General features: G+C 42.9%; 1 protein-coding gene across 1 annotated transcript in view; it reads right to left on the bottom strand.

The window, feature by feature from the left end:
• The window catches only part of LOC126416116 (intraflagellar transport protein 52 homolog), a 73,510-nt gene that overhangs the window by 44,171 nt on the left and 2,815 nt on the right, over window positions 1–26,524 (bottom strand). The window contains exon 4 of the mRNA XM_050083639.1: window positions 9,718–9,853. Coding sequence (XP_049939596.1) covers window positions 9,718–9,853 — 136 coding nt within the window. The remainder of the gene's footprint in view (window positions 1–9,717; window positions 9,854–26,524) is intronic.

Raw genomic sequence — 26,524 nt, 5'->3', positions numbered from 1 at the left:
AGCATGACCTAGCTCCCTTGTAGTAAAGACAGCATGTAGCACTCACAATTCTGAGAACAGAACAGTACTGCCCAAAGCCTCCTCCACTTGTTTCTGATGGAGAAAGGCAGGATGATTGTGGATGGAGCTCGAAATCTCTGCTAAACAGCGTCCCATTGTGTTGGAGATAGCCATGGGGTCCTCTATGACATCATCTGCTATGATCAGGCCAAACATTGGGGGATGGAGCCAGGTCCCAGACAGCTGTTGGAGGTTGGCCCACACAATGGAAGAGGGAGTGGAACTGTTGAAAGAATTGGCAAATCAAATCCAGCTAGCTTTTCTGCTATCCCAAGGAGCGCGATGACACTGTGCACGCAACTGTTTATAATGAATGCAAACATAGGATGACGGTTAAAAACGTGGAGAGCACATCTCTGTGCGCAAATTGCATCATGGCATGCCTCAGTCCACTAAGGGATCAGGACATGGTGCGGTAAAGAGGAAATGTAAGGAATGGAATGTTCTGCGGTGGTAAGCATAACCTTTGCAAGACATTCTATTTGGTCATCACAACTGGTCAAGGTCGCCAGGGAGTTGTATAGGCCCCAGTCAGCCTTAAAAAGCCGCCACTTGGGTGCGCACGTAGATGGAGTGGGAGTCAACAAATAGATGGCACACGGGAAATGGTCACTTAATTATGTGTCAGAGTGAATGAATCATTCGACACGATGGGCAAGCTGGGCAGTGCAGAAGGAGAGGTCCAAGTGGGAATAGGTGTGTATGAGTCTGAAAGGAACATGGGTGCTCCTGTGTTAAGGCAGATGAGGTTACGTTGACTGAGAAGGTCAGCAAAGATGGCACCTCTCAGATGGGTTGTGGGAGAGCCCCAATGGGGTTGGTGAGCACTGAAGTCACTGGGCAGCAGAAAGAGGAGAGGGAGTTGCCCAATAAGCTGGAGGCAGTCTACCCTGCTGATATCGAATAACAGAGGGACGTAAACGATACAAAGGGAAAATGTGAAGTGGGGAAGGGAAATGCGGACTGCAACAGATCGAAGCCAGGTAATCAGGGAGATGGTTTGACTATGAACATCACTCCAGATGAGCAGCATGACTCCCCCATGAGATGGAATGCCGTCCTCTGAGAGGAAGGTCAAAGCAGCCCAGAAAGAAATGCGAGAGCTCAAAGAAGTTGTGAGAATACAATTTTGTTTCTGGAGGCAGAGAACAAATGCGAGAGCTCAAAGCAGTTGTGAGAATACAATTTTGTTTCTGGAGGCAGAGAACAAGCAGACCGTGTGATTCCAAGAGCAGCCAAAAGTTCTCTTTGTTGGATCTAAGGCTGCGAACATTCCATTGGAGGAGAGTCATGATGAGGAGAGGGGATGAGTGCCAGTCTTCAAAGACTCACCGTTACGGGGCACAGAGGCTAGAGGATCCTGCTCCACGAGATCTACAGAGGCTTCGGCATTCTCCCTCTGTTGGTCTGTTGTTGGTCAATGGTTGGCACTGCACACCAGCAACACAGAGGTGAGCCGGGTTGGGGTATCACGTGGCAACACCATCAAAGAGGATCTCCGAATCGGCAAAGGAGGAGACCATTTGCCTTTGTTTGATTTCTTGGAGCTTTTCCAGTTGGCAGAGGAAGACTCAGATATATGTTGGCTCGAGGGACATAAGAAGCCTTCACGGGGGCATTCCTTCTGTCCTTTCCAGCCTGCCAGTTGTGAAGCAGGTGACTTCGCCCCATGAGGGGAAAGTTTGGTGGCTTGTTGCACATGTGGAGGAGGAGATGGGGATGCTAACGTGACACTGACAGATTTTACAACCGCAGTGCTGAATTTGAGGTCGCATGTCTGCACTGGCCATGTCCTTCATGGAGCGAGATGTAGCAAGAACAATACTGTAAGTGACGGATGGTAGAATGCAGGGTTTACGACTAGCCAACAACTTACGAGCGACTGGGTAAGGCACTTTTTCCTTCATGCAGATCTCCTGGACCGCCCACTCATCAAGATACAGGGGACAAACTCGGGAGGAGGGGGTTCAGAATGTATGGTCAGACTGTGATAACATCATAGCCTGCTTTGATCTTTGTTGGAAGCACCACTCTATCAAAAGTGAGAAAAAGAGTAGGTGTGGGCACTAATGATACATCTACCTTTTTTATCACCCGATAGAGTGCAACGACACTCTGATCAGAGAGAGATAGGTTTGGATTCCTGCCTCAGTCAGACCTTCGAGCAATATAGAGTAAATAACACCATGGGAAGAATTCAGAGTCCGATGGGCCTCAACATGAGCAGGATAGCTGTGGAGGGACGAAGATGCAAGCAGTTGTTGTGCTTGAGAATCAGAAGTAATCTCCAAAACCAAAGTGCCATTGAATAATCGAGAGCAGGATTTCACAGGGGTGGCAACTGCATCAACACCTTTCTGAATAATTGACAGATTTACTGTAGCAAAGGACTGACCATCTTCAGTGTGAGGAACTGTAGTGCAGCTGAGAGGGTCTTTTGAATTATGAACTTCATTCTGTTTACGTTTAGTAGACACTGACTGTGAAGAAGATGACTGGCTCATTGCAAGAAAATCCCCCACGACTGCCAACATCTCCAATGGCTCCTTCCAACTGGGGACCTCCTCAGAGGGGGGTGCACCTGCCTTGTGTAATTGTTCACACCTCAGATCACACCTCCCTAACACCTGATGGAGGGACCAATTGACAATTTGGAAGGTAGCAGCTCAGGCATTACCCCTCCCTGGGCCTGGCCTGTACCAAGAGGTACATGTGAACCCTACCTGTCGACCCGGGGCTAGGAATTACAAGTTACCCAGCTACCTGTTATGTGTCAGATGCACGGACCGGCCTTCAGGAGCGCACAGGGAGGAGGAAGAAGAAAAAGAGGAACCTCAAACAGCAAGGTGAAGGAAGCATAGGAGAAGGGGAATAAAAAACAGTGGAGAGACTGTTCTGATGTCGGCTACTGAAAATGCAGAATACATTCCCAAAAACATCCCAGATATGTTCCCCAAGGAAGGGGAAGAAGAACAGCAAGAGGACAGACATGCAGCTTGGAAGGGAAAAAACGCTGCAAGGGCTAGGGCACCGAGATAGCCAAACATGAACCCACCAAAGAGCGGCGAGCCCCTTGGGAGAGATACAGTGGTATGCACATCTACTGAATGAGCATGGGACCCAGGTTTGAATCCCAGAATCCCAGCCTCAGTACAAATTTTCATTCACTGCTTCAGTCTCCACATATACATGATAGATGTTTGAGACTTGAGGCTGCACAGCAACACATGTAGTAACTTTGAACTTGCTGGTACACCCTATTTGATGGTATGTCTCATACACTCCTGGAAATTGAAATAAGAACACCGTGAATTCATTGTCCCAGGAAGGGGAAACTTTATTGACACATTCCTGGGGTCAGATACATCACATGATCACACTGACAGAACCACAGGCACATAGACACAGGCAACAGAGCATGCACAATGTCGGCACTAGTACAGTGTATATCCACCTTTCGCAGCAATGCAGGCTGCTATTCTCTCATGGAGACGATCGTAGAGATGCTGGATGTAGTCCTGTGGAACGGCTTGCCATGCCATTTCCACCTGGCGCCTCAGTTGGACCAGCGTTCGTGCTGGACGTGCAGACCGCGTGAGACGACGCTTCATCCAGTCCCAAACATGCTCAATGGGGGACAGATCCGGAGATCTTGCTGGCCAGGGTAGTTGACTTACACCTTCTAGAGCACGTTGGGTGGCACGGGATACATGCGGACGTGCATTGTCCTGTTGGAACAGCAAGTTCCCTTGCCGGTCTAGGAATGGTAGAACGATGAGTTCGATGACGGTTTGGATGTACCGTGCACTATTCAGTGTCCCCTCGACGATCACCAGTGGTGTACGGCCAGTGTAGGAGATCGCTCCCCACACCATGATGCCGGGTGTTGGCCCCGTGTGCCTCGGTCGTATGCAGTCCTGATTGTGGCGCTCACCTGCACGGCGCCAAACACGCATACGACCATCATTGGCACCAAGGCAGAAGCGACTCTCATCGCTGAAGACGACACGTCTCCATTCGTCCCTCCATTCACGCCTGTCGCGACACCACTGGAGGCGGGCTGCACGATGTTGGGGCGTGAGCGGAAGACGGCCTAACGGTGTGCGGGACCGTAGCCCAGCTTCATGGAGACGGTTGCGAATGGTCCTCGCCGATACCCCAGGAGCAACAGTGTCCCTAATTTGCTGGGAAGTGGCGGTGTGGTCCCCTACGGCACTGCGTAGGATCCTACGGTCTTGGCGTGCATCCGTGCGTCGCTGCAGTCCGGTCCCAGGTCGACGGGCACGTGCACCTTCCGCCGACCACTGGCGACAACATCGATGTACTGTGGAGACCTCACGCCCCACGTGTTGAGCAATTCGGCGGTACGTTCACCCGGCCTCCCGCATGCCCACTATACGCCCTCGCTCAAAGTCCGTCAACTGCACATGCGGTTCACGTCCACGCTGTCGCGGCATGCTACCAGTGTTAAGGACTGCGATGGAGCTCCGTATGCCACGGCAAACTGGCTGACACTGACGGCGGCGGTGCACAAATGCTGCGCAGCTAGCGCCATTCGACGGCCAACACCGCGGTTCCTGGTGTGTCCGCTGTGCCGTGCGTGTGATCATTGCTTGTACAGCCCTCTCGCAGTGTCCGGAGCAAGTATGGTGGGTCTGACACACCGGTGTCAATGTGTTCTTTTTTCCATTTCCAGGAGTGTAGTTCGGGAGGGTAGTTAGGCTAACTGGAGTAGTTAGGATGAATGATACTTCAGTTGTGACACACACTCTTTTTATAAGTTCCAAAATGCATCATGAATAGTTGTGGATATGAAGTTCATGACAAAAAGAAGCAAATGAACGCCTGGCATTATGGCTTGAGCTGCTGGTGGAATTAGCGACCATGTGCGCGTGAGGTGTGCTTGCTTGTGTGAATGAATGGTGTGTGTGTGTGTCTTTTTCTGATGAAGGCTGTCACTGAAAGCTTATGTGTAAATGTCTTTTAATTGTGCCTGTTTGCAACTTGTCATCTTTATGGTAAGTAGAAATCTAACTTTTCCTACACTGTTGACATTCCTACCTGGAGTTGCCATTGTTCAAAGTTATTAATGGGCCTAAGCAGTCTCTTTGAAAATGACCGTGAACTTGGTTTGTCCCGATATTCATTGAGAGAGGTGAGCGACATATCAGACTGACATGCCAGTATCTGCATGCCAAGAGGAACATTTGCTCAAACATATTGCGTGTCTGGAAGAGGCTGTAGTTACAGCAAGACACACCTTAATAAAAGCTGCAAGGACTACACAGCCTAAGGAACAACAAAAGTGCCAGTAGGCAAGCATAACGCGTAATCATCTTTCACACTAGCTCAACTTGTGACTTTAATCCAAGTTGCTCATTGGTTTTTTGTTCTAGAATAGAAAGTCGAGCGACTATCATGAGGATTTTAATGCCAAAAATCTTCATGGATTGGTCTTCAAATTTTTGTGTTTCATTGAACAATCCCAAGCCACACATAAATACAATAGTGTTACTAGGACTTTATTTGCTGTACAAATTAAGAACCATACCCAAACAGGTTGATTAATTGACTGCAATGGAAGAGAACTGTGTAGTCAGTGTTCATTTCAATCTGCCTGAACATATATGGGACCCAGGTGAAAAGCGACTTCGCTAGGAAAAATAAAAACTTTCAGTGTAGTTGACATGCTGATGAAAGAAGTTACTGTAAACATTACCCTGCATGATTGGACTCGAGTTATCAGGCTGATCAAAAAGGTAGTCCACAGGACATGGAATCATGATGTACTTGTGAAAGAAAAGATCAAAGATATGGCCTTCCTGTCAACAGCAGCTCCAGATCAAAATCCAGTGAGGACAGTGATGATTATACCCTTGTGGTCACTCTGCTTACACTATGATTGTGATTATTCATGAAGTATTCACTGATGAAATTGCCCTGATTGGTACCTCATTTATTTATTTATTAATTAACAATGTTTTCTCATGAGCACATGCTGGCAAAAAGCATGGTGGTCTCTCTAAGTGCTGGTAACAATATTCCATTCCATTCCATTCATTAGCAGTTTTAACTGCAATATAGAGGGGTATGTATGGCCTTTGAGTGAGACGAGTAATAACATAACATATACATTTAGCTTTCACATATAGGCATCATCAGAATAAAAGTGTGTGCAAAAATGAAAGTCTAGAACTTTTGAAATACCACATTCCTCAACAACGCACGACATATCAGAACAAGCACAGTAAGTGAGACAAACATGAACCACTTTTAACAACTACAAGGCAAAACTTACACCATTCTTAACATGTTACCAAACTTCAAATAAATATTACATTTTAATTCTTGCTCTTTCTCTTTGATACTTTAGCCACCAAGAGTCGATAGTGGAGTAGATGTAATACAGCTCATTTTTTAGACTTACAAGGTTTTCTGGCGTGACTGATCGGTAGTGTGCTTCTGGGCTTTCTGTCGAGTTGTTGTTTGCATTTTACACATCATATTTAAATGCTGACCCAAGCCCCTCTTCAGGTGCTGTGAGTTTTGTTGTTATGGTACTCACTGCCTAAACTCCAACCAAGCTGAACCCTTGTTGGTCTATTTATAGCTATGTTTGATTCCCCAATGGAAAATCCAGGATGGAATATAACCATGTTATGAAAAGGATAGTTGCTATTCACCATATAGCAGAGATGCTGAGTTGCAGAGACGCACAACAAAAAGACGGTCAGAAAATGAGCCTTCAGCCAAGAAGGCCTTTGTCGGAGGCAAAACACTCACACACTCCACACGACCACAGTCTCTGGCTGCTGAGGCCTCAGCAGTCAGAGACTGTGGTTGCGTGTGTGAGTTGCATTTGCATGCATGTCGTGTGTGTGTTTTGTCTCCGACGAAGGCCTTGTCAGCCGATTGCTCATTTTCTGGCAGTCTTTGGGTTGTGCCTATCTGCGACTCAGCATTTCTGCCATATGGTGAGTAGCAACTATCCTTTTCATAATATTGTTACATGTTCGATTCCCGAAGCAGACTACACCCTTTGATGCTCTTTTATTCCAGAACTAGCACTAATATACTCTGAAAAGTAAGTTCTCTTAGTATTTTCCAACAAGGGTGGTTGTGACGAATGGAGATTATTTTAATAGTGTGTCAGGCACCAAGCATTATTTAACTTTAAACCATTGTCCCTGTTCATTAGGTTTTCTTACATCTTTATTTTGATAGACGGGTTAATTATGCTGCCCCAGAAGCATGGCACCTGCACCATGATACTTGTCTCATCAAATTTCATTTCACTTCATGATCATATACAAGGCAGTGCTCAGCGACAACCGATCTGTTGGGTGTTTTAGTTAAGTATGTCGTTGATACTGCCTGCCCTCTACTCGACTGTTCTAATAATCGGCCCAATGTAAGACATGCCACATTCACATGGAATGTGACACACATCTGTCTCTCAGAGACCTAGATCTTCTCTAACATTAAAAAGAATACTTTTTATCTTAGTTAAGGGATTGATGCATATTTCCATAGGAGCCTAGCAATCTTTCTCCATTCTTCCTCAGTCTCAGTCTCATCCTCTTTCTGAGGCATTCTTGATTTTGACTGCACCACCTGTTCAGTTTGATGACCTAAGAACAAATGCCTTCAGAACACTTTTTGCAGGTGGTGTAATCCTTTGGTGAGGCTCTCCTTGTCCAGAAGTGTTCAAGCTCTAAATAACGGAGTCTTTAGCACCAAATTTCCTTGTGACTGACGGTATTGGCTTGAGGTGTGGAGATACAGGTCAGTGTGTGTAGATTTTATTACATATACTGTGAACCAGGGAACCATCCATTCTTCTCTTAACTAACACGCCGAGGGAAGGTGGCTAGCAATATTTTTCAAGTTGATATTATGATGGACAGAGGTTAAATGTTCTAGGAACCCTTGAAGCTTTCTTTGCTCCATATGGTCACACCACAAATGTGTTATCCATCTACTGACAGAAACACGTTGGTTTCAGGTTGGCATACTGTAGTGCCTTTGCTTTAGAGTGTTCCATGTGTAGGTTCGCCACAACATTTGATAATGGACTATCATTTGTCACACATTAGTTTGTTTATCATATTTTCCGTCCGATAGGAGATAAATAGATGTCAGTATGTGTCTAAAAAGTTCTGGGGAACAAATGTCAAAGGAATCAGAAAGTGGAACCTCATAAAGAGAGAGACCACACTGATATTGACCATTATAGCTGTATCCGGGAACCACAATTGAATGAGGCATTGGACGAAGTCAGTGGAGATGCAGATGTGGTCTTCACACCTCCCACATTACACTGAGAATGTGTTTCAGGTATTTTGCCGATAGGTACATAGGTGCACCAATATTACTATGACTCTTACAGAATTCCTTCCTTATGTACCTTAGGAAGGTTACTCAGTAGAGGTGGCTCTGCCACTTGTGTTTTAATACCCTTAATGACATTATGTGGCAAGCCAGATTCACTGAGAAATCACCATCATGTTCCTCTCAATTTTATTTGTTGGATCAACATTTGTCCGTCGGTCCGCAATGTCATTCAATAGATCGAAAATCTTCTTACTGTAGCTCACATGTGACATTAGGAATGTGCTGGCAGAACTACAGCTTTCTTGTCATCTGGCAGATTTCTTAATGCTAGTTCTCCCTTAAAGATGTTTGATCTTAGCCTTGACACCTTGTAAGTGCTCCACAGGTGTCATGGCAAATCTCTCCTGCTACTTCCAGTACAAGATACACTATATGCTCCACAGAGCTTATTTACTCTGCTACTGGTAGCAATTTTGGAGTGGGCACGAAATATAACCCTTTGACAATGATCTTCACTGTGCTCTTTTGAAATGACGTCTAGCATTTGTAGAGCATCACAAATTCTCTTTCACACTACAGTCTGGCTTGCTTGCATGGTGCACAATCCAATTTGCCACTGATGTGTTAATATGATATTTCATTTCAGTGAACTTGGGTGCAACTTGTCCATCTCAACACACTGAGAAGATGACCTGTCCTTGGTGGAGCTTATCCAACTAGTGTACACTGCGAAATTTCATTTCCCCATAGAGTGAGGTGATGTCTCATGTTTTCTCAGTGTGATTGATTAACAGTGTGCTTCCAGGCATTTTGCCAAATTGTTGTTTCCATTTTACGAACTAAAACAACAATTCCGTAGAACACCCAGAAGCACACTATTAAGTAAACCATTTGTAGCTGTCAACTGGAGAACAGGCTGTAAATTCCTTGCTATGCTAATAATAATAATAATAATAATAATAATAATAATAATAATAATAATAGAACAAGAACAAATATTCCTTATATTTTGAACTTCAATGTGGAATTTAATGTAGCCGCAGTTGAAACTGTGTTCATTATAAATTGACAAATATACACCATATTATATATTGCACCAATATAGATACAAGGACTCATAAAAACACAAATTAAAACACACATACACCAATGGTGCTTTGGCTACTAAATGACTATGGTACTGTTAAGCCAGAAACAAAGAAAAGAAGCAAGATGCATAAAAAATGCATGCAGATGTTAGTTGTTGTAAATCTAATTTCATGTTAAAGAAACAAGCTTAATTTAACACACATTATTATTCTCACAATGCATATTTACACTTACTGGGAACTATAATAGTCATCTTGATATGCCGAGTATTTCTCTGAAGCTTGAGCAATAGATCGGTTTATAACTCCATTTGTAATTAAGCATTCCTTAGGATGAAAGTATTTGTAGTATGTCGTCCGAATAACACAATCTGAAAATAATTTATTTGCAATTAAAGAAACATATTACATAAAAAAAATAATTAGCAAAAACTAATAATCATTTTCACATATTTTTTGTTGTCCGAAAATATAGTTTCAGTTTTTTTAACAAAAATGCTGTTATGCACCAGAACTAACTACCTCAAGCAGGTAATGTCGACATAACTTTGACTTTTACAGGAAACTCACCATAATCGATAACACCATCCATGCCTCCTCTTGCCCCCCACCTTTAAGCACAAATTGGGACTTTTTCACGCTATGATTGACCACATTATTGAGGTGCTCCTAAATCCTTCTGCTTTTGTTACTTAACTTAATAACTTAAAATACTTAGCTGTCAAAAATATATATCAAGCAAGCTTTGTACAAAAACTTTATACACATAAAACCAACAAAAACATAAATTACTCTAAACTGAATTTTTAGGTGACATTTTATATCGTACAGCTAATTTGTAAAAAACACGAAGTGTCCTTTATCACCAACAATATCACCAAGTTGCTCTTTATACGCAAAGAGAAACCTCCGACTGAAAAATTTCTCAGTTTTAGAGTCTATAAAAAACAGTGTAATATATGTCTGAATTTTTATACAGAACAGATTGGGAGGGCATTTAAGACCTCCATTCATCAGCACTTGCTCAACAGAAACATTGGGAATTCATATGAGTTGACTTTTGCAGAAAATCTCAAAAGTAAGAAACACATTCTTCCTGCTTCACCGTTGCTTGACATGGAAATTTTGCGTACAATTGACAAGGACAACAAAATTAACCTTTTAGAAGAATTTGAAATATATAAATATTCCCCCTTCAATTCAAAAGACTTATTGAATGATCAACTTGCTTTTTTTTCCAAATGTATCATTCAGGGTGAATCACCTAAAACATACACAACAGAAATTGTGAAAATGGAAAATGCTAAGAATGTGCGGTTTTCACAGAATGGTTGGTAGTTATGGGCTTGTATTGTTAGCCAATCAGTAGATTGTAATAATACTTAGAAAGAGTTTTTTTGCAAACGTACACTTTTTTAAATCAAACAGTGCCTACAGACATTAACAAACTAAAAATAAGGTAAATTAGAATGTCAGTGGTGTCTGTTGCAGGATTTTAGTGAGACTTGTTTACAACATATCATATTTTGAAAAGTTCCCACACCAACACTTGTAGAATACCTGTGGTAGTACACACTAAAGAACAACACAAGTGCATACATTAGTTATGTGGATTCTGACCACTAACAAGACAACTGACTATCACAGGTCGTGTTATAATTGTCCACTGGTAGCGGCACTACAAACTTTCAGTCTGGCATGGAACAACTGCTGCACACATGCCAGCATTTCAGTGGAGATGTCCAAGCAGGCTGCTGCAATACGTCATTGCCTATCATTGGGTGTAGTTGGTATTTCCTTGTAGACAGCACCATTCAGTTTTCTCCATAGAAAAACAGCTAAAGGCGTCAAATATGGGGAACAGGCCAAGCAAGGTAAAGGCCCCCTGAGCCCTAATCCAATGATTTGCACTATGGACTGGACGGCCATCATATTGGTACCACAGGTTACTCCTAGTCTGCAGAGGAATGTCTTCTAGCATCCTTAGAAGACAGTCTCTTAGGAGGTTACGATTCTTGTGTGCATTCAGTGTTCCACCTAAGAGACATAAGAACATGAGCTGATGGTTCACTATTCCACACATGTTTACACTTCATGGATGCTGACATATCCCCTGAGAAAGCCAGCAGTGATTGTCAACTTACCAACAGTGCACGTTTTGGCAGTTTACCTGGTCATGATTCGTTAATGTGGCTTCTTCACTAAACAAGATACGTGATACAACTGGAGTATGCTGTCTTAATGTCCATGTATTGAAGTTAACATGATTCTCATAATAGTTTCCATGCAGTTCTTGATGGAGAGATGTGATACGGATGGAACCTATGTGAATGGACAATGTGTACGACACTTGTCTGACTCATGCTACATCCTCGTACAATTTTGCAAGAGCTAACATGTGGATGAACTGCAACAGCAGCAAGAACATTAATTTCCCCCCGTTCTGTCATCAACTGTTTCCTTCTGTAACATTGTCTCGGTGTTAAAACTACCACTTTCATATAGCAGTTGAAAAGGCTGATAAATAACTGTTGAGAAAGTTGACATCTACTGGGATAATTCGCCATATACACCATACAAGAATGAATTGCATTCTTCCTTCAGTCTTCATAAACCATGAACAAGTCAGCTTTTTCTGCATTGGTAAACCTCTTTGTCCATGCATGACTTTCCATTTGTGCAATATTTGCGATGCAAGTTTTAGGTGATCCACCCAGTACACGATTTCTTAATATACCTCAATCAAAAAATGGAAAACCCAGGATGGAATGTAACAATATACAAGAAGGAAAGTTGCTACTCACCATACAGCGGAGATGCTGAGTCATAGGTAGCACAACAAAAAGACTCTCACAATTAAAGCTTTCGGCCATTTAGGCATTCGTCAAAAAGAGACACATATGCGGGAGCGCGCGCGCACCCCCCCCCCCCCCCCCCCCCCACACACACACACACCACACGACTGCAGTCTCAGGCAACTGAAAGCAGCACCACCAGTGCATGATGGGAGTGGCGACTGGTTGGGTGTAATGAGGAGATGGTGCAGGAAGGGGGAGGGATAGTATGGTGGGGGTGGCAGACAGAAGTGCTGCAGTTAAGACGAAGGGCAGGAGAGAAAGGGGGGGGGGGGGGGGGGGGAAGTAGCAGAAAGGAGATAAATAAAAAGAAATTAAAAGACTGGGTGTGACGGTGAAATGGCGGCTGTCTAGTGCTGGAATGGGAACAGGGACAGGGCTGGGTGGGTGAGGACAGTGACTAATGAACGTTGAGGCCAGGAAGGTTGCAGGAACGTAGGATGTATTGCAGGGACAGTTCCCACCTGCGCAATTCAGAAAAGTTGGTGTTGACGGGAAGGCATACATATGGCATAGGCTGTGAAGCAGTCACTGAAATGAAGAATATCATGTTTGGCAGTGAGTTCAGCAACAGGGTGGTCCACTTGTTTCTTGGCCACAGTTTGTTGGTGGCCATTCATGTGGACAAACGGTTTGTTGGTTGACATGCCTACATAGAATGCAGCACAGTGGTTGCAGCTTATCTTGTAGACCACATGACTGTTTTCACAGGTAGCCCTACATTTGATGGGATAGGTGATGTTAGTGACCGGACTGTAGTAGGTGGCGGTGGGATGATGTATGGGACAGGTCTTCCAGCTAGGTCTATTACAGGGGTATGAGCCTTTAGGAAAAGGATTGGGAGCAGGGATTGTGTAACAATGGACGAGCATATTGTGTAGGTTTGGTGGATGGTGGAATATCACTGTAGGTGGGGTGGAAAGGATAGTGGGCAGGGCATTTACCATTTCAGGGCATGACGAGATGTAATCGAAACCCTGGCGGAGAATGTAATTCAGTTGCTCCAGTCCTGGGTGTTACCGAATTATGAGGGGAATGGTTCTCTGTGGCTGGATGGTGGGATTTTGGGAGGTGATGGGAGATGGGAACGATAAGGCACAGGAGATTTTTTTTGTACAAGGTTGGTAGGCTTCGGCGAGACCCTCAGTACATTTCGTGCAGATGCAACGACCATGGGTGGCTAGGATGTACAGAAGGGGACTTCTTGGTATGGAAAGGAAGACATCTGTTGAAGCGGAGATATTGCTGGTGGTTAGTAGGTTTGTTATGGATGGAGGTACTGATGTACCCACCTTTGAGATGGAGGTCAACATGTAGGAAGGTGGCTTGTTGGGTTGAGTAGGAAAAGGTGCAGCAAATGGGGGAGACGCTGTTGAGGTTCTGGAGGAATGTGGATAGGATGTCCTCACCTTCGATCCTGACAGCAAAGATGTCATCAATAAATCTTAACCAGGTGAGGGGCTTAGAATTCTGGGTTTGTAGGAAGGATTCCTCTAGATGGCCTATGAATAGGTTGGCATGGGATGGTGCCATGCGGGTGCCCATAGCCATACCCCAGATTAGTTTGTAGCTAGTGCCTTCAAAGGAGAGGTAATTGTTGGTGAGGATATAGTTGGTCATGGTGACTAGGAAGGAGGTTGTTGATTTAGAATCTGCCGGGTCTTGGGAAAGATAGTATTCAATAGCAGTAAAGCCTTGGGCCCTAGGGATGTTAGTGTAAAGGTACGTGGCATCATTAGTGATGAGCAAGGCATCATGTGATAAAGGGACAGGAACTGTGAATAGTCGGTGGTGGTGGTGGTTGTTGGGATGTTTAAGGGGGACTAAACAGCTAAGGTCATCAGTCCCCCATTCCAAAAACAAGCGAGACAAAGTCGCAGAGCAGATAAAACCCCAAGGGGAAGGAGACTGCCCCCCCAGGTGCTAAAGAACACAAATTAGGCAACGAACACTACAGAAAAGAAGAGTACAGACGAACACCAGACAGAAAGAAATAGAAGAAAAGAAGATGGCCGGAGACTGGTTGACTGACCACGACAACAAAAAAGGGAAAGAGTCAACCATCCGATGAGACACCAAAACAGCAACAAATATGGAGAGACGCGAGGACAAAAGACACAGAAACGGAAAAGTGCAGGACCCCCCTAAATGGATCCATAAAAAGGACTAGCACGGATAAAATGTAAAACATTGTCAGCCATGGAGGCATCGTCGCATAAAATCAAAGGCAAGGTGCCAGGGAAATTAAAAGACTGCCGAAGGGTGCGCAGTCGGAGACACTCCAATAAAATGTGGGCGACCGTGGAGGAAAGGGTTGGTATCTTTTACACAGGAGGGTAGGTTCCAGGTAATAGGTTCAAGGTGTTGGTCTACGACAGCAGAGATTCTCTCAGTGGTGGCACAATAACTGGACACAATGGGGTGCCTTGATGGTTAGGTTTATCCACTTTAGGAAGCATATAGAAGGCAGGAGTGCATGCAGTGGTAGGGGTGAGTAGAGAGATGGACTCTGGGGAGAGGTTCTGGGATGAGCGTAAGGATTTGATTAGTGACTGGAGATCCTACTGCGTTTCTGGAAAGGGGTCACTGTGGCAAGGTTTGTAGCTGGAAGTATCTGACAGCTGGCAGAGTCCTTTGACCAGGCGATCCCTGCAGTTCAAAACAACAGTGGCAGTAGGTCACTTACCCCACTCTCCAAACTCCCTCCCTCCACTAAACAGAATCCAGAATGTAAACAGACCCACAACACAGTCATGAACCTTTCCTCCAGAAGCCTTAGCCCCACAGAAATATCAGTCCTTTCCAAAGGCCTCACCTTTTGCCCCACTCACAAATTCAGTCATGAAGGACTTGTTAAGACTTTCTCTCCTTTTCCCGGCCCCTACAGTGGAAACGCTTTTCCGCCACCAACGCTACCAATCAGACTCAAACAAAGACCAATATAGAACCTTGCCTAACTCAGTTCACTCCTCCATCCAACCAAGATGCACCACACTGCCCCCAAACCACCCCCTGTTAACTTTCCAAAATTTCTTAACCTTGAACCATGCCTCACCATCATTCCCCAAATCCCTCAACATGCAAACTAACCTTACATCCGTAGAAAGAACCACAGTCCACCATCTAAAAACAGATCCCAAACTTATAATCCTACTAGCAGACATAGGCTCTACCACTGTTCTTTTGAACCGCATGGATTACCTGGATTACCTGGCAGAAGGAGTCCGCCAGCTGTCAGATACTTCCACCTACAAACCTTGCCACAGTGTCCCCATTCCAGTAATCCAGCGGGATCTCCTATCACTACTCATATCCTTAGGCCCATCCCAGAACCTCTCCCATGAGTCAATCTCTCTACTCAGCCCTACCACAACCCACACTCCTACCTTCTATATGCTTCCGTAAGTCCACATACCTTACTAACCTGGATGCCCCATTGTGGTCTATTACTGTGCCCCCACTGAGAGAATCTCTGCTCTCGTGACCAACAGCTTGATCCTATTACTCGGTACCTACCCACCTATACAAAAGATAACAACCATTTCCTCCACTGACTATCCGCAGTTCCTGTCCCTTTACCACACAGTGCCCTGCTCATTACTATTAATCCCACCTCTCTCTACACTAACACTCCTAATGCCCATTGCATCACCACTACTGAACACTACCTTTCCCAATATCCGACAGATTCCAAACCAACAACCTCCTTCCTAGTTGCCATGACCAACTATATCTTCACCCACAATTACTTCTCCTTTGAAGGCACTACCTACAAACAAATCTGGGGTACGGCTATGGGCACCCTCACGGCACCATTCCATGCTAACCTATTCATGGGCCATCTGGAGGAATCCAACCTAAACACCCAAGATCCTAAACCCCTCACCTGGTTCAGATTCACTGATGACATCATTGCTATCTGGATCAAAGGTGAGGACACCCTATCCACATTCCTCCAGAACCTCAACAACTTCTCCCCCATTTGTTTCACCTGGTCCTACTCAATCCAACAAGCCACCTTCCTAGATGTAGACCTCCTCCTCAAAGATGGGTACATCAGTACCTCCATCCATATCAAACCTACTAACCACCAGCAATATCTCCACTTCAATTGCTACCACCCGTTCCATACCAAGAAGCCCTTCTTTACAGCCTAGCCACCCGTGGTCGTCGCAACTACAGTGACGAGCAGTTCCTTACAAAATATACCAAGGTTCTAATTGAAGTCTTCACTTACAGTAATTATCCTACCAACCTTGTACAAAAAAAATTATCCTGTGGCTTATCTTTCCAGTCTCCCACCACATCCCAAAGTCCCACCATCCAGCCACAGAGAAGCATTCCCCTCATAACTCAGTACCACCCATGACTGAAGCAACTGAATTACATTCTCCGTCAGGGTTTCAATTATATCTCGTCGTGCCCTGAAACGACAAATGTCCTGCCCACTATCCTCCCACCGCTTCCACAGTGGTATTCTGCCATCCATTGAACCTACACAATATACTCATCCATCCTTACACAACCCCTGCTCCCGATCCCTTTCCTCATGGCTCATAACCCTGTAACAGAGCTAGATGCAAGACATATCGCATACATCCTCCCACCACCACCTACTCCAGTCCGGTCACTAATATCACCTATCCCATCAAAGGCACGGCTACCTGTGAGACCAGTCATGTGGTCTACAAGCTACGAGGATAATCCCAAAAGTAAGGTCTCCTATTTTTTTTATAAGTACAGAACTCTGTTTGTGTGGCAGTTGGCCACACTGTTATGAAGAGTGCTTCACGCGCTCTTTGTAAAAATGCGCACACTGCGCTGAGGTGCTGTCTTGGCTTGGCAGCCTTTGAGAATGGAGCTCCCGTAGGATGTTACTGCAAAGTGCAAATTGCGCACAGTTATTCGGTTTTTGAACACAAAGGGCACTGTACCAATTGAAATCCATCGCCAAATGACAGAAGTGTATGGTAAGTCATGCATGGATGTCAAAATTGTTCATAAAGGGTGTAAAGAGTTTGCAGCTGGTCGGACTGAAGTTCACGATGAAAAGAGGAGCAGGAGACCATCAATTTGTGAAGAAACAGTGTTGAAGGTTGAGCAAAGCATGCGTGAAGATCAGCAGATCACCCTGGATGATCTCAGCACGTTGGTTCCTGAGGTTTCCCAAAACACCGCTCACAGAATTTTAATGGAAACATTGAACTACCAGGTGTGCTCAAGATGGGTACCACACTTGCTGACTGAGGACCACATGCAGCAACAAGTTGATGCTTCCACCGCATTTCTTCACCGCCTTGCAGCCGAACAGGACAACTTTCTGGAATCAACTGTCACGGGTGACGAAACCTGGGCATACCACTTTACACCTGAGACCAAGCAACAATCATGCCAGTGGCAGTATCCTTCTTTGCCAAAGCTGCGGAGCTGGCGGCGAGATGATATGATATGGGCATACAAAAACTGCCACAGCGTCTACAAAAATGCATCGACAGCAATACTGATTATGTCGAAAAATAGCTAAATGTTCAAGCTGTAAACTGATGTAAACCATTGTAGAAATAAACAGGTCTATGTACCTATAAAAAAAAAAAAAAAAAAAAAAAGAGACCTTACTTTTGGGATTACCCTCGTAAGATGCAACTACTGTGCTGCATTCTGTGTAGGCATGACAACCAACAAGCTGTCTGTCCGCATGAATGGCCACCGACAAACTGTGGCCAATACAAAAGTGGACCATCCTGTTGCTGAACACACTGCCCAACATGATATCCTTCCTTTCAATGACTGCTTCACAGCCTGTGTCATATGTATCCTTCCCAAAACCACCAGCTTTTCTGAACTCCGCAGGTGGGAACTTTCCCTACAATACATACCCGCAACCCTCCTGGTCTCAACCTTCATTAGTCACTGTCCTCACCCACCCAGCTCCATCCCTGTTCCCATTCCAACACTACATAGCCATCATTCCACCACCACACCCTGTCTTTTTATTTCTCTATTTTTACACTACTTCCCCCCCTCCTGCCCTCCATCTAAACTGCAGCACTTCATTGTCCACCACCCCACCGTACATCCCTCCCCATCACTGACCCAGCCTCCTCCTTACCCTCACCCAGTCACCAATCCCATCACGCACTGGTGCTGCAGCTCGCGGTTTGGTTCCAGTTGCCCGAGTTGCAGTCGTGTGTGAGAGTTGCATTTGCATGCACCAGTGTGTCTGTCTGTCTCTGTGTGTGTGTGTGTGTGTGTGTGTTCTATTGTTGACGAAGGCCTTAATGGTCGAAAGCTTTGTTAGTGAGAGTCTTTTTGTTGTGCCAATCGGCGACTCAGCATCTCCGCAATATGGTGAGCAGCAACTTTCCTCTTAATATACCTTAGTTATACTTTTTATATTAGGAATTTAAGGAGATGGGACCTGGATCAACTGAAAGAGCCAGAGGTTGTACAGAGTTTCAGGGAGAGCATAAGGGAACAATTGACAGGAATGGGGGAAAGAAATACAGTAGAAGAAGGATGGGTAGCTCTGAGGGATGAAGTAGTTAAGGCAGCAGAGGATCAAGTAGGTAAAAAGACGAGGGCTAGTAGAAATCCTTGGGTAACAGAAGAGATACTGAATTTAATTGATGAAAGGAGAAAGTATAAAAATGCAGTAAGTGAAGCAGGCAAACAGGAATACAAACGTCTCAAAAATGAGATCGACAGGAAGTGAAAAATGGCTAAGCAGGGATGGCTAGAGGACAAGGATGTAGAGGCTTACCTCATGAGGGGTAAGATACATACTGCCTACAGGAAAATTAAAGTAACCTTCGGAGAAAAGAGAACCACTTGCATGAATATCAAGAGCTCAGATGGAAACCCAGTTCTAAGCAAAGAAGGGAAAGCAGAAATGTGGAAGGAGTATATAGAGGGTCTATACAGGGGCGATGTTCTTGAAGACAATATTATGGAAATGGAAGAGGATGTAGATGAAGATGAAATGGGAGATATGATACTGGTGAAGAGTTTGACAGAGCACTGAAAGACCTAAGTCGAAACAAGGTCCCGGGAGTAGACAACAATCCATTAGAACTACTGACAGCCTTGGGAGAGCCAGTCCTGGCAAAATTCTACCATCTGGTGAGCAAGATGTATGAGAGAGGCGAAATTCCCTCAGACTTTAAGAAGAATATAATAATTCCAATCCTAAAGAAAGCAGGTGTTGACAGCTGTGAAAACTACCGAACTATCAGTTTAACAAGTCACAGATGCCAAATACTAACGCGAATTCTTTACAGACGAATGGAAAAACTGGTAGAAGCCGACCTTGGAGAAGATCAATTTGGATTCCGTAGAAATATTGGAACACGTGAGGCAATACTGACCCTACGACTTATCTTAGAAGAAAGATTAAGGAAAGGTAAACCTAGGTTTGTAGCATTTGTAGACTTAGAGAAAGCTTTTGACAATGTTGACTGGAATACTCTCTCTCAAATTCTGAAGGTGGCAGGGGTAAAATACAGGGATCGAAAGGCTATTTACAATTTGTACAGAAAGCAGATGGCAGCTATAAGAGTCGAGGGACATGAAAGGGAAGCAGTGGTTGGGAAGGGAGTGAGACAGGGTTGTAGCCTCTCCCCGATGTTATTCAATCTGTATATTGAGCAAGCAGTAACAGAAACAAAAGAAAAGTTCGGAGTAGGCATTAAAGTCCATGGAGAAGAAATAAAAACTTTAGAGGTTCGCCGATGACATTGTAATTCTGTCAGAGATTGCAAAGGACTTGGAAGAGCAGTTGAACGGAATGGACAGTGTCTTGAAAGGAGGGTATAAGGTGAACATCAACAAAAGCAAATCAAGGATGATGGAATGTAGTCGAATAAAGTTGAGTGATGCTGAGGGAATTAGATTACGAAATGAGACACTTGAAGTAGTAAAGCAGTATTGCTATTTGGGGAGCAAAACAACTGATGATGGTCGAAGTAGAGAGGATATAAAATGTAGACTGGCAATGGCAAGGAAAGCGTTTCTGAAGAAGAGAAATTTGTTAACATCGAGTATAGATTTAAGCGTCAGGAAGTCGTTTCTGAAAGTATTTGTATGGAGTGTAGCCTTGTATGGAAGTGAAACATGGACGATAAATAGTTTAGACAAGAAGAGAATAGAAGCTTTCGAAATGTGGTGCTACAGAAGAATGCTGAAGATTAGATGGGTAGATCACATAACTAATGAGGAGGTATTGAATAGAATTGGAGAGAAGAGGAGCTTATGGCACAACTTGACAAGAAGAAGGGACCGGTTGGTAGGACATGTTCTAAGGCATCAGGGGATCACCAGTTTAGTATTGGGGGGCAGCGTGGAGGGTAAAACTCGCAGAGGGAGACCAGGAGATGAATACACTAAGCAGATTCAGAAGGATATAGGTTGCAGTAAGTACTGGGAGATGAAGAAGCTTGCACAGGATAGAGTAGCATGGAGAGCTGCATCAAACCAGTCTCAGGACTGAAGACCACAACAAAAACAACAACAACATGCTTTTATATACGTTCTTTGCTACTGGAACAGCAGCCTGGTGTGTACAAGGATGTGAATTAGTTACTGTAAACTAATAATCTGTCAATCTGTGTTTACAATGATCATATACAATATGCCATTTTCAGACGTATCATGGCATTATGGTTCTATGAAGAAGATACAGACATATACTAAACCAACACTAAGTAAGTTTCTGTAACACACCTCTTATAATTTACATAAACGTATAGTGAAGATCCAAAGATTTATAATATCCCTAATTTTGTATGCTTCTGAAAATGACAAATTAGTTTGTCAAAACCAGTAAAACAAAATAAAAATGTATGTGCAACTGATGACTGAATTTTATTCTGAAATACATACTACAGTTTCTGACAAATAAGAGCTATGAATAAAATATAGATAATTTTGTCCATGTGTTGGATTTCTGAATTTGGTTAAAAATGATTCCTGCATATCAATGAAGCAGTATGGCTGTAAGTACTTTAAAAAAATGTAGCATAATTAAGACTTGTATGACCTTGTATACTGTTGAAGGAAAATTGTTACTGAAAGTGCCAAATTACTAGCAAAATTGTTACTGAAAGAGCCAAATTACTAGCAAAAGTGAAGATAGTTTATACTGTGACAAATCTTAAAGAAGATACACTGATGTTTTATATTTAAACCTGACCATCAATTTCACAAATTAACGAGTATTATATTACTTAATAAATCTGTAGAAATGGAATACATTTGATTTCTTTATGAATGTGATCAAAATATCATTTAACCTTAAAGGGTCCGCCCCGGTAGCTGAGTGGTCAGCGTGACAGACTGTCAATCCTAAGGGCCCGGGTTCGATTCCCGGCTGGGTCGGAAATTTTCTCCGCTCAGGGACTGGGTGTTGTGTTGTCCTAATCATCATCATTTCATCCCCATAGACGCGCAGGTCGCCGAAGTGGCATCAAATCGAAAGACCTGCACCAGGCGAACGGTCTACCCGATGGGAGGCCCTAGCCACACGACATTTCCATTTTTTTTTACCTTAAAGGGAATGGGCTAGTTACATTTCTCCTTTAAGCCTTAACAGTCGAATTGATGAAATGATCAAGTTAAGAAACCTGCCTTGAACCCCAATATCAAAATGGAAAACATAAAACACCACAAATCAACGCGTACAAGTACATGCCATAATGAGAGATAAGTTAATTCATATGTCATCACTTTCATAGGCTTTGCAACTCACAATCAGTCACCTTCCAATCCAACCTAGACCTTGAGATGTGCTACAGATCCACATATTAATAACTAAGATTTTGTATTCGCCTTCATTGGTTTAGCCAACTCAAACAAAATCTCACCTTTTAACCTAACCAAGACCTATGGTTATGGTACAGATCAGTCTGTCAGTGCAACCTAGAGTGCAAAAAATAGTATAGAACAAAATCAAGATTGCACACACACACACACACACACACACACACACACACACACACACACACAGATCAGTCTGTCAGTGCAACCTAGAGTGCAAAAAATAGTATAGAACAAAATCAAGATTGCACACACACACACACACACACACACACACACACACAGAGATCAGTCTGTCAGTGCAACCTAGAGTGCAAAAAATAGTATAGAACAAAATCAAGATTGCACACACACACACACACACACACACACACACACACACACACACACACACAACATCATTATGACACGAGTCAAAGCTGACAACCAGCATCGTTATGTTTTACGTGTAAATGTAAATTTAACTTATGTTATATTACTTCACAACATGCTAAAAGGTATAGTTCTAACAGTGCTACATTCTGAATAATTTGCAACAACCACTTCATAGGCCAGTGCTAGGATATTACAGTGACTCCACAAAGCCACCTGATGCAGCACTTGCTATTAATATGCTAACAGAATATTATGGCAGTCGGCTGCAATCGTAAACAAATGAGAACCTAGGGCACCCTAGAGGAGAAGAACAATCCTTGCCTCTCTCCTGAATGGCTGCTATCTCATGCCTGTGTTATGTGCTTCTATGAAAGCAGAACTGACATAATGGCCATGGGGACTGCCGAGTTCTTTTGTTGTGGTGAGAAACGCATTTGAATCCCTTTGAGCACGAGGATTAGCCTCTCCACTCTCTCTCTCTCTCTCTCTCTCTCTCTCTCTCTCTCTCTCTCTCTCTCTCTCTCTCTTCTCCCCCCCCCCCTCCTTTTTTTTAAGCAGTTCACAAGACAAAACAAATTGGAGTACACAAGGCATTTGGTAGTTACTGCAACACAACTGTTTGCTGGAATTGGCAGTGGCAGTTCAGGGCCGACCTCCACCAATATTTTACGCAGCTTTTGTTCAAAACAGTCCCCGTCTAAAATGGCCACGATTTAGTGTCCGTATTATACTACTACTACTACTACTACTACTACTACTATTATTATTATTATTATTATTTTACTGCGAATACGTCATCTGAGGACCACATAACAATTTCAATTCTTCATTCTTTGTTCTTTTCTTTTCTCTCAGTATGCTTTCATCTGTTCACTATGTTTCTTCTTTCTGTCTCCAGACAATTTTGAACCATCTTTTTAGCTACCCTGCCTTGGAATTCTTCCATTTTCAATACTTTTTCCCAAAAGGATTCTTTGTTGGTTATATCTTCTGCTTTTATATTCTTCTTCTTCGCGGATGGATCACTTACGACCACCGTAATCGACATTTGTTGGCCTTCCTTATCACCCAGTATTCCTTCATAAGCAAAAAAAGGGCTAGCTTTCGTTGCGTAGACCACGTGTGTCTCTCTTCTTCCTCAAAACCACGTGTGTTTATTTTTCTGATTTCATTTCTGTCATGTAGATTTGAAGACCCTAATTCTTTCAGGTCTTTTTCTATCTGTTTGTACCAGTTTGGTCTTGTAGTTTTGTTCTTTAAAAATGTATGGATTTTGTGCTTTAATCTGTTTGAGCCCATTCTTTCTATATGTCCCATGAATTGGCTTCTTCTCATGCACATTGTGTCTGTTATTTTGGAGATATTTATATATATTTCTGCATTAGGTTTTGGATATTGCACACCATCTTTAGTTCTTGGTCCTTTTCCTCATTATTTTACGTTCTTTCACTTCTATTTCCCATTTTAGTGTTCTGTGTTGAAGATCTAGTGTCTCAGATGCATTGAGAGCTTCGGGTTTAATTACTGTTGTGTAGTGTCGTATTTTGCAGTTCCATGAGAGACTCTTTTTGTTGTAAAGGTTTTTTGTTAACTGAAACGCCGTCTCCATTTTCTGGGCTCTTCATCTGAGAGATTTCTTTTCATTACAATTTTCTGCAGTCCATTCACCTAAATATTTAAATTGTTTTACTCGAGAGATGTACTTATTACCAATTTTGAGATCAGAAGGTGCCATGTCATCAGCAAATGCTAAACAGCCTAATTCTATGCCCTTAGATTTTGGTCCCAGTCTGTGTGCTGGTGCACCTGCTTTTCTCCATTCTCGAACTTTTTCAAGAGCACAATTGAAGAGCACTGGGGACAGTCCATCCCCTTGTCGTACTCCTGTGTCTATTTCAAATTCTGTGCTCAATTCTCCCATAAATTTTACTTTGGATTTGGTCTCCATGAGTGTTTCTTTTATGATGTTTGTTGTCTTTCGATCTAGTCCAAATTCTGCTGTTGTTGACCCAGCTTGTTGTGGACTTCTTACCCCACAAATATTTGAAAATCTTATTAGTTAATCTACTGTCTTGCATCTGGAAAAATGTCCAAAAGATGTGAACCTTATTTTTCTCATTATGTTTGATATATTTACTACATTTTGGTATATTTCAGCATTCCTTTGTAATTTCAAACCTTCTGCTGTGTTTCATGTTCCTAATATTTTCCTTCTAATTGGCCTTTCCAGTACTTCTAATTTATCTAAATTATAATTTAACGCCAGGCATTTGCTTGCATATAGGCTTTCTGGCTTCACTATTGTGTTTTAATGCCTTATTTTTGCATTTTTTGGATAGGTACTTTTTATTGTAGAGGTCTTTGATGATACCCTATGCTCTCCCCATTTTATGCAACCTTTCCTCTTATCACTGATTTTTCCAAAGCATTTTCTTGGATTATCTCCTCTAGATATTTGAAATTTTTTACCCTCTCCATTTGGCCAATATCTGATTTCAGGAATTTTGGAGCATCCTTAAAATTTGTTACAATTCCCCCCCCCCCCCCCCCCCCTGCAGAAATTTTTAAGACATTCAGCTGGCTATTTCTTCCAGGAGATTTATTTGCGTTATAGCAGATGCCACATTTTTGGAAAGTATAGCAAAATCATCTGCAAATGCAAGACAGATGATTTTGATCCTTTTGCTTCCTCTTCCTAACCTTATAGTGGAGGTGTTGAGTTCAATAAGTTTTTCATTCCAAATTCTCACTGTTTTCTCTAACACACTATTAAAAATAATTAGGGACAGGTCATCACCTTGCCATACAGCTGATTCTATTTTAAAAGGCTGTGAAATTTCTCCCATAAATTTTACTTTACAGACTGTACCTTTAAGTATTCCACAAATTAGGTTTGTCAGTTCAGACGTTATGCCAAATACTCAAATTATTTTATCTATAGTCTCTCTGTTAACTGAATCAAAAGCCTTTTTGAAATCCACAAATGTAACTACAACATCCTTTGAATTACGTTGTTGTTGTTGTTGTTGTGTAAGCTCCCATAAATTTTACTTTACAGACTGTACCTTTAAGTATTCCACAAATTAGGTTTGTCAGTTCAGACGTTATGCCAAATACTCAAATTATTTTATCTATAGTCTCTCTGTTAACTGAATCAAAAGCCTTTTTGAAATCCACAAATGTAACTACAACATCCTTTGAATTACGTTGTTGTTGTTGTTGTGTAAGAAAGTTCAATGGCCATTATGAGTACATCTGCTTTTTAGGAAAAATTTCTTGTTGAAACTCACAACTACACTGCTAGCCATAAAAACTGCAACACCATGAAAGCAACATGCAACATACATTAGTTTTATATAACTTTTACTATATGTTGGGATATGCAAACAATTTGAATTTCAATGTAACTGCATGAAATAAGTAGATAAATGGTAGCTACATTCTGTATACAAGGAAAGATTAAGCAGCTGATTTCTCATTCAGAAGCACATTTGAATTTTAGTTGTTTTCAAGAGCTCTATACCTTGTGTAAGAAGGAGAAACTTCTGTCAGTATCTGTCCAAATCAGACGCTGACAGGATCATGGCCTATCAACAGTGCAGTTCATCATTATATAGCGGATGGGATTGGTAAAGATTTAACAAATGTAATGCATAGGTATCTGAAAATTTTTATTCTTTATAGAGGTCTCAAACACTTCTATAAATAATATCTGGGATTCCGTTAAATCTGCCATTTAGCCACCTGCAGCACTATGAATAAAATTTAGTTCTTGTGGTATGACACATCTCAAAACTGACAAAACTGTTTACATAAGAAACAACAATTTAAGAGTCCTGCTACTGCTCCTCCACCCCGCTCCCCCAACCCACCCCCAACGAACACCTGTGCTGCCGTGCAAATATGGAACTGATGAGTTGAGGTGGGGCACATTCAACACCATACAGGATCCCAATAGCCCCACTCAACCAGGATCTGAGACAACAAAGTGTTTGCTTAGGT

This window comes from Schistocerca serialis, chromosome 8 (genome assembly GCF_023864345.2).
Source record: "Schistocerca serialis cubense isolate TAMUIC-IGC-003099 chromosome 8, iqSchSeri2.2, whole genome shotgun sequence".
Lineage (NCBI taxonomy): Eukaryota > Metazoa > Arthropoda > Insecta > Orthoptera > Acrididae > Schistocerca > Schistocerca serialis.
This window is presented reverse-complemented; position numbering and strand designations above follow the sequence as displayed.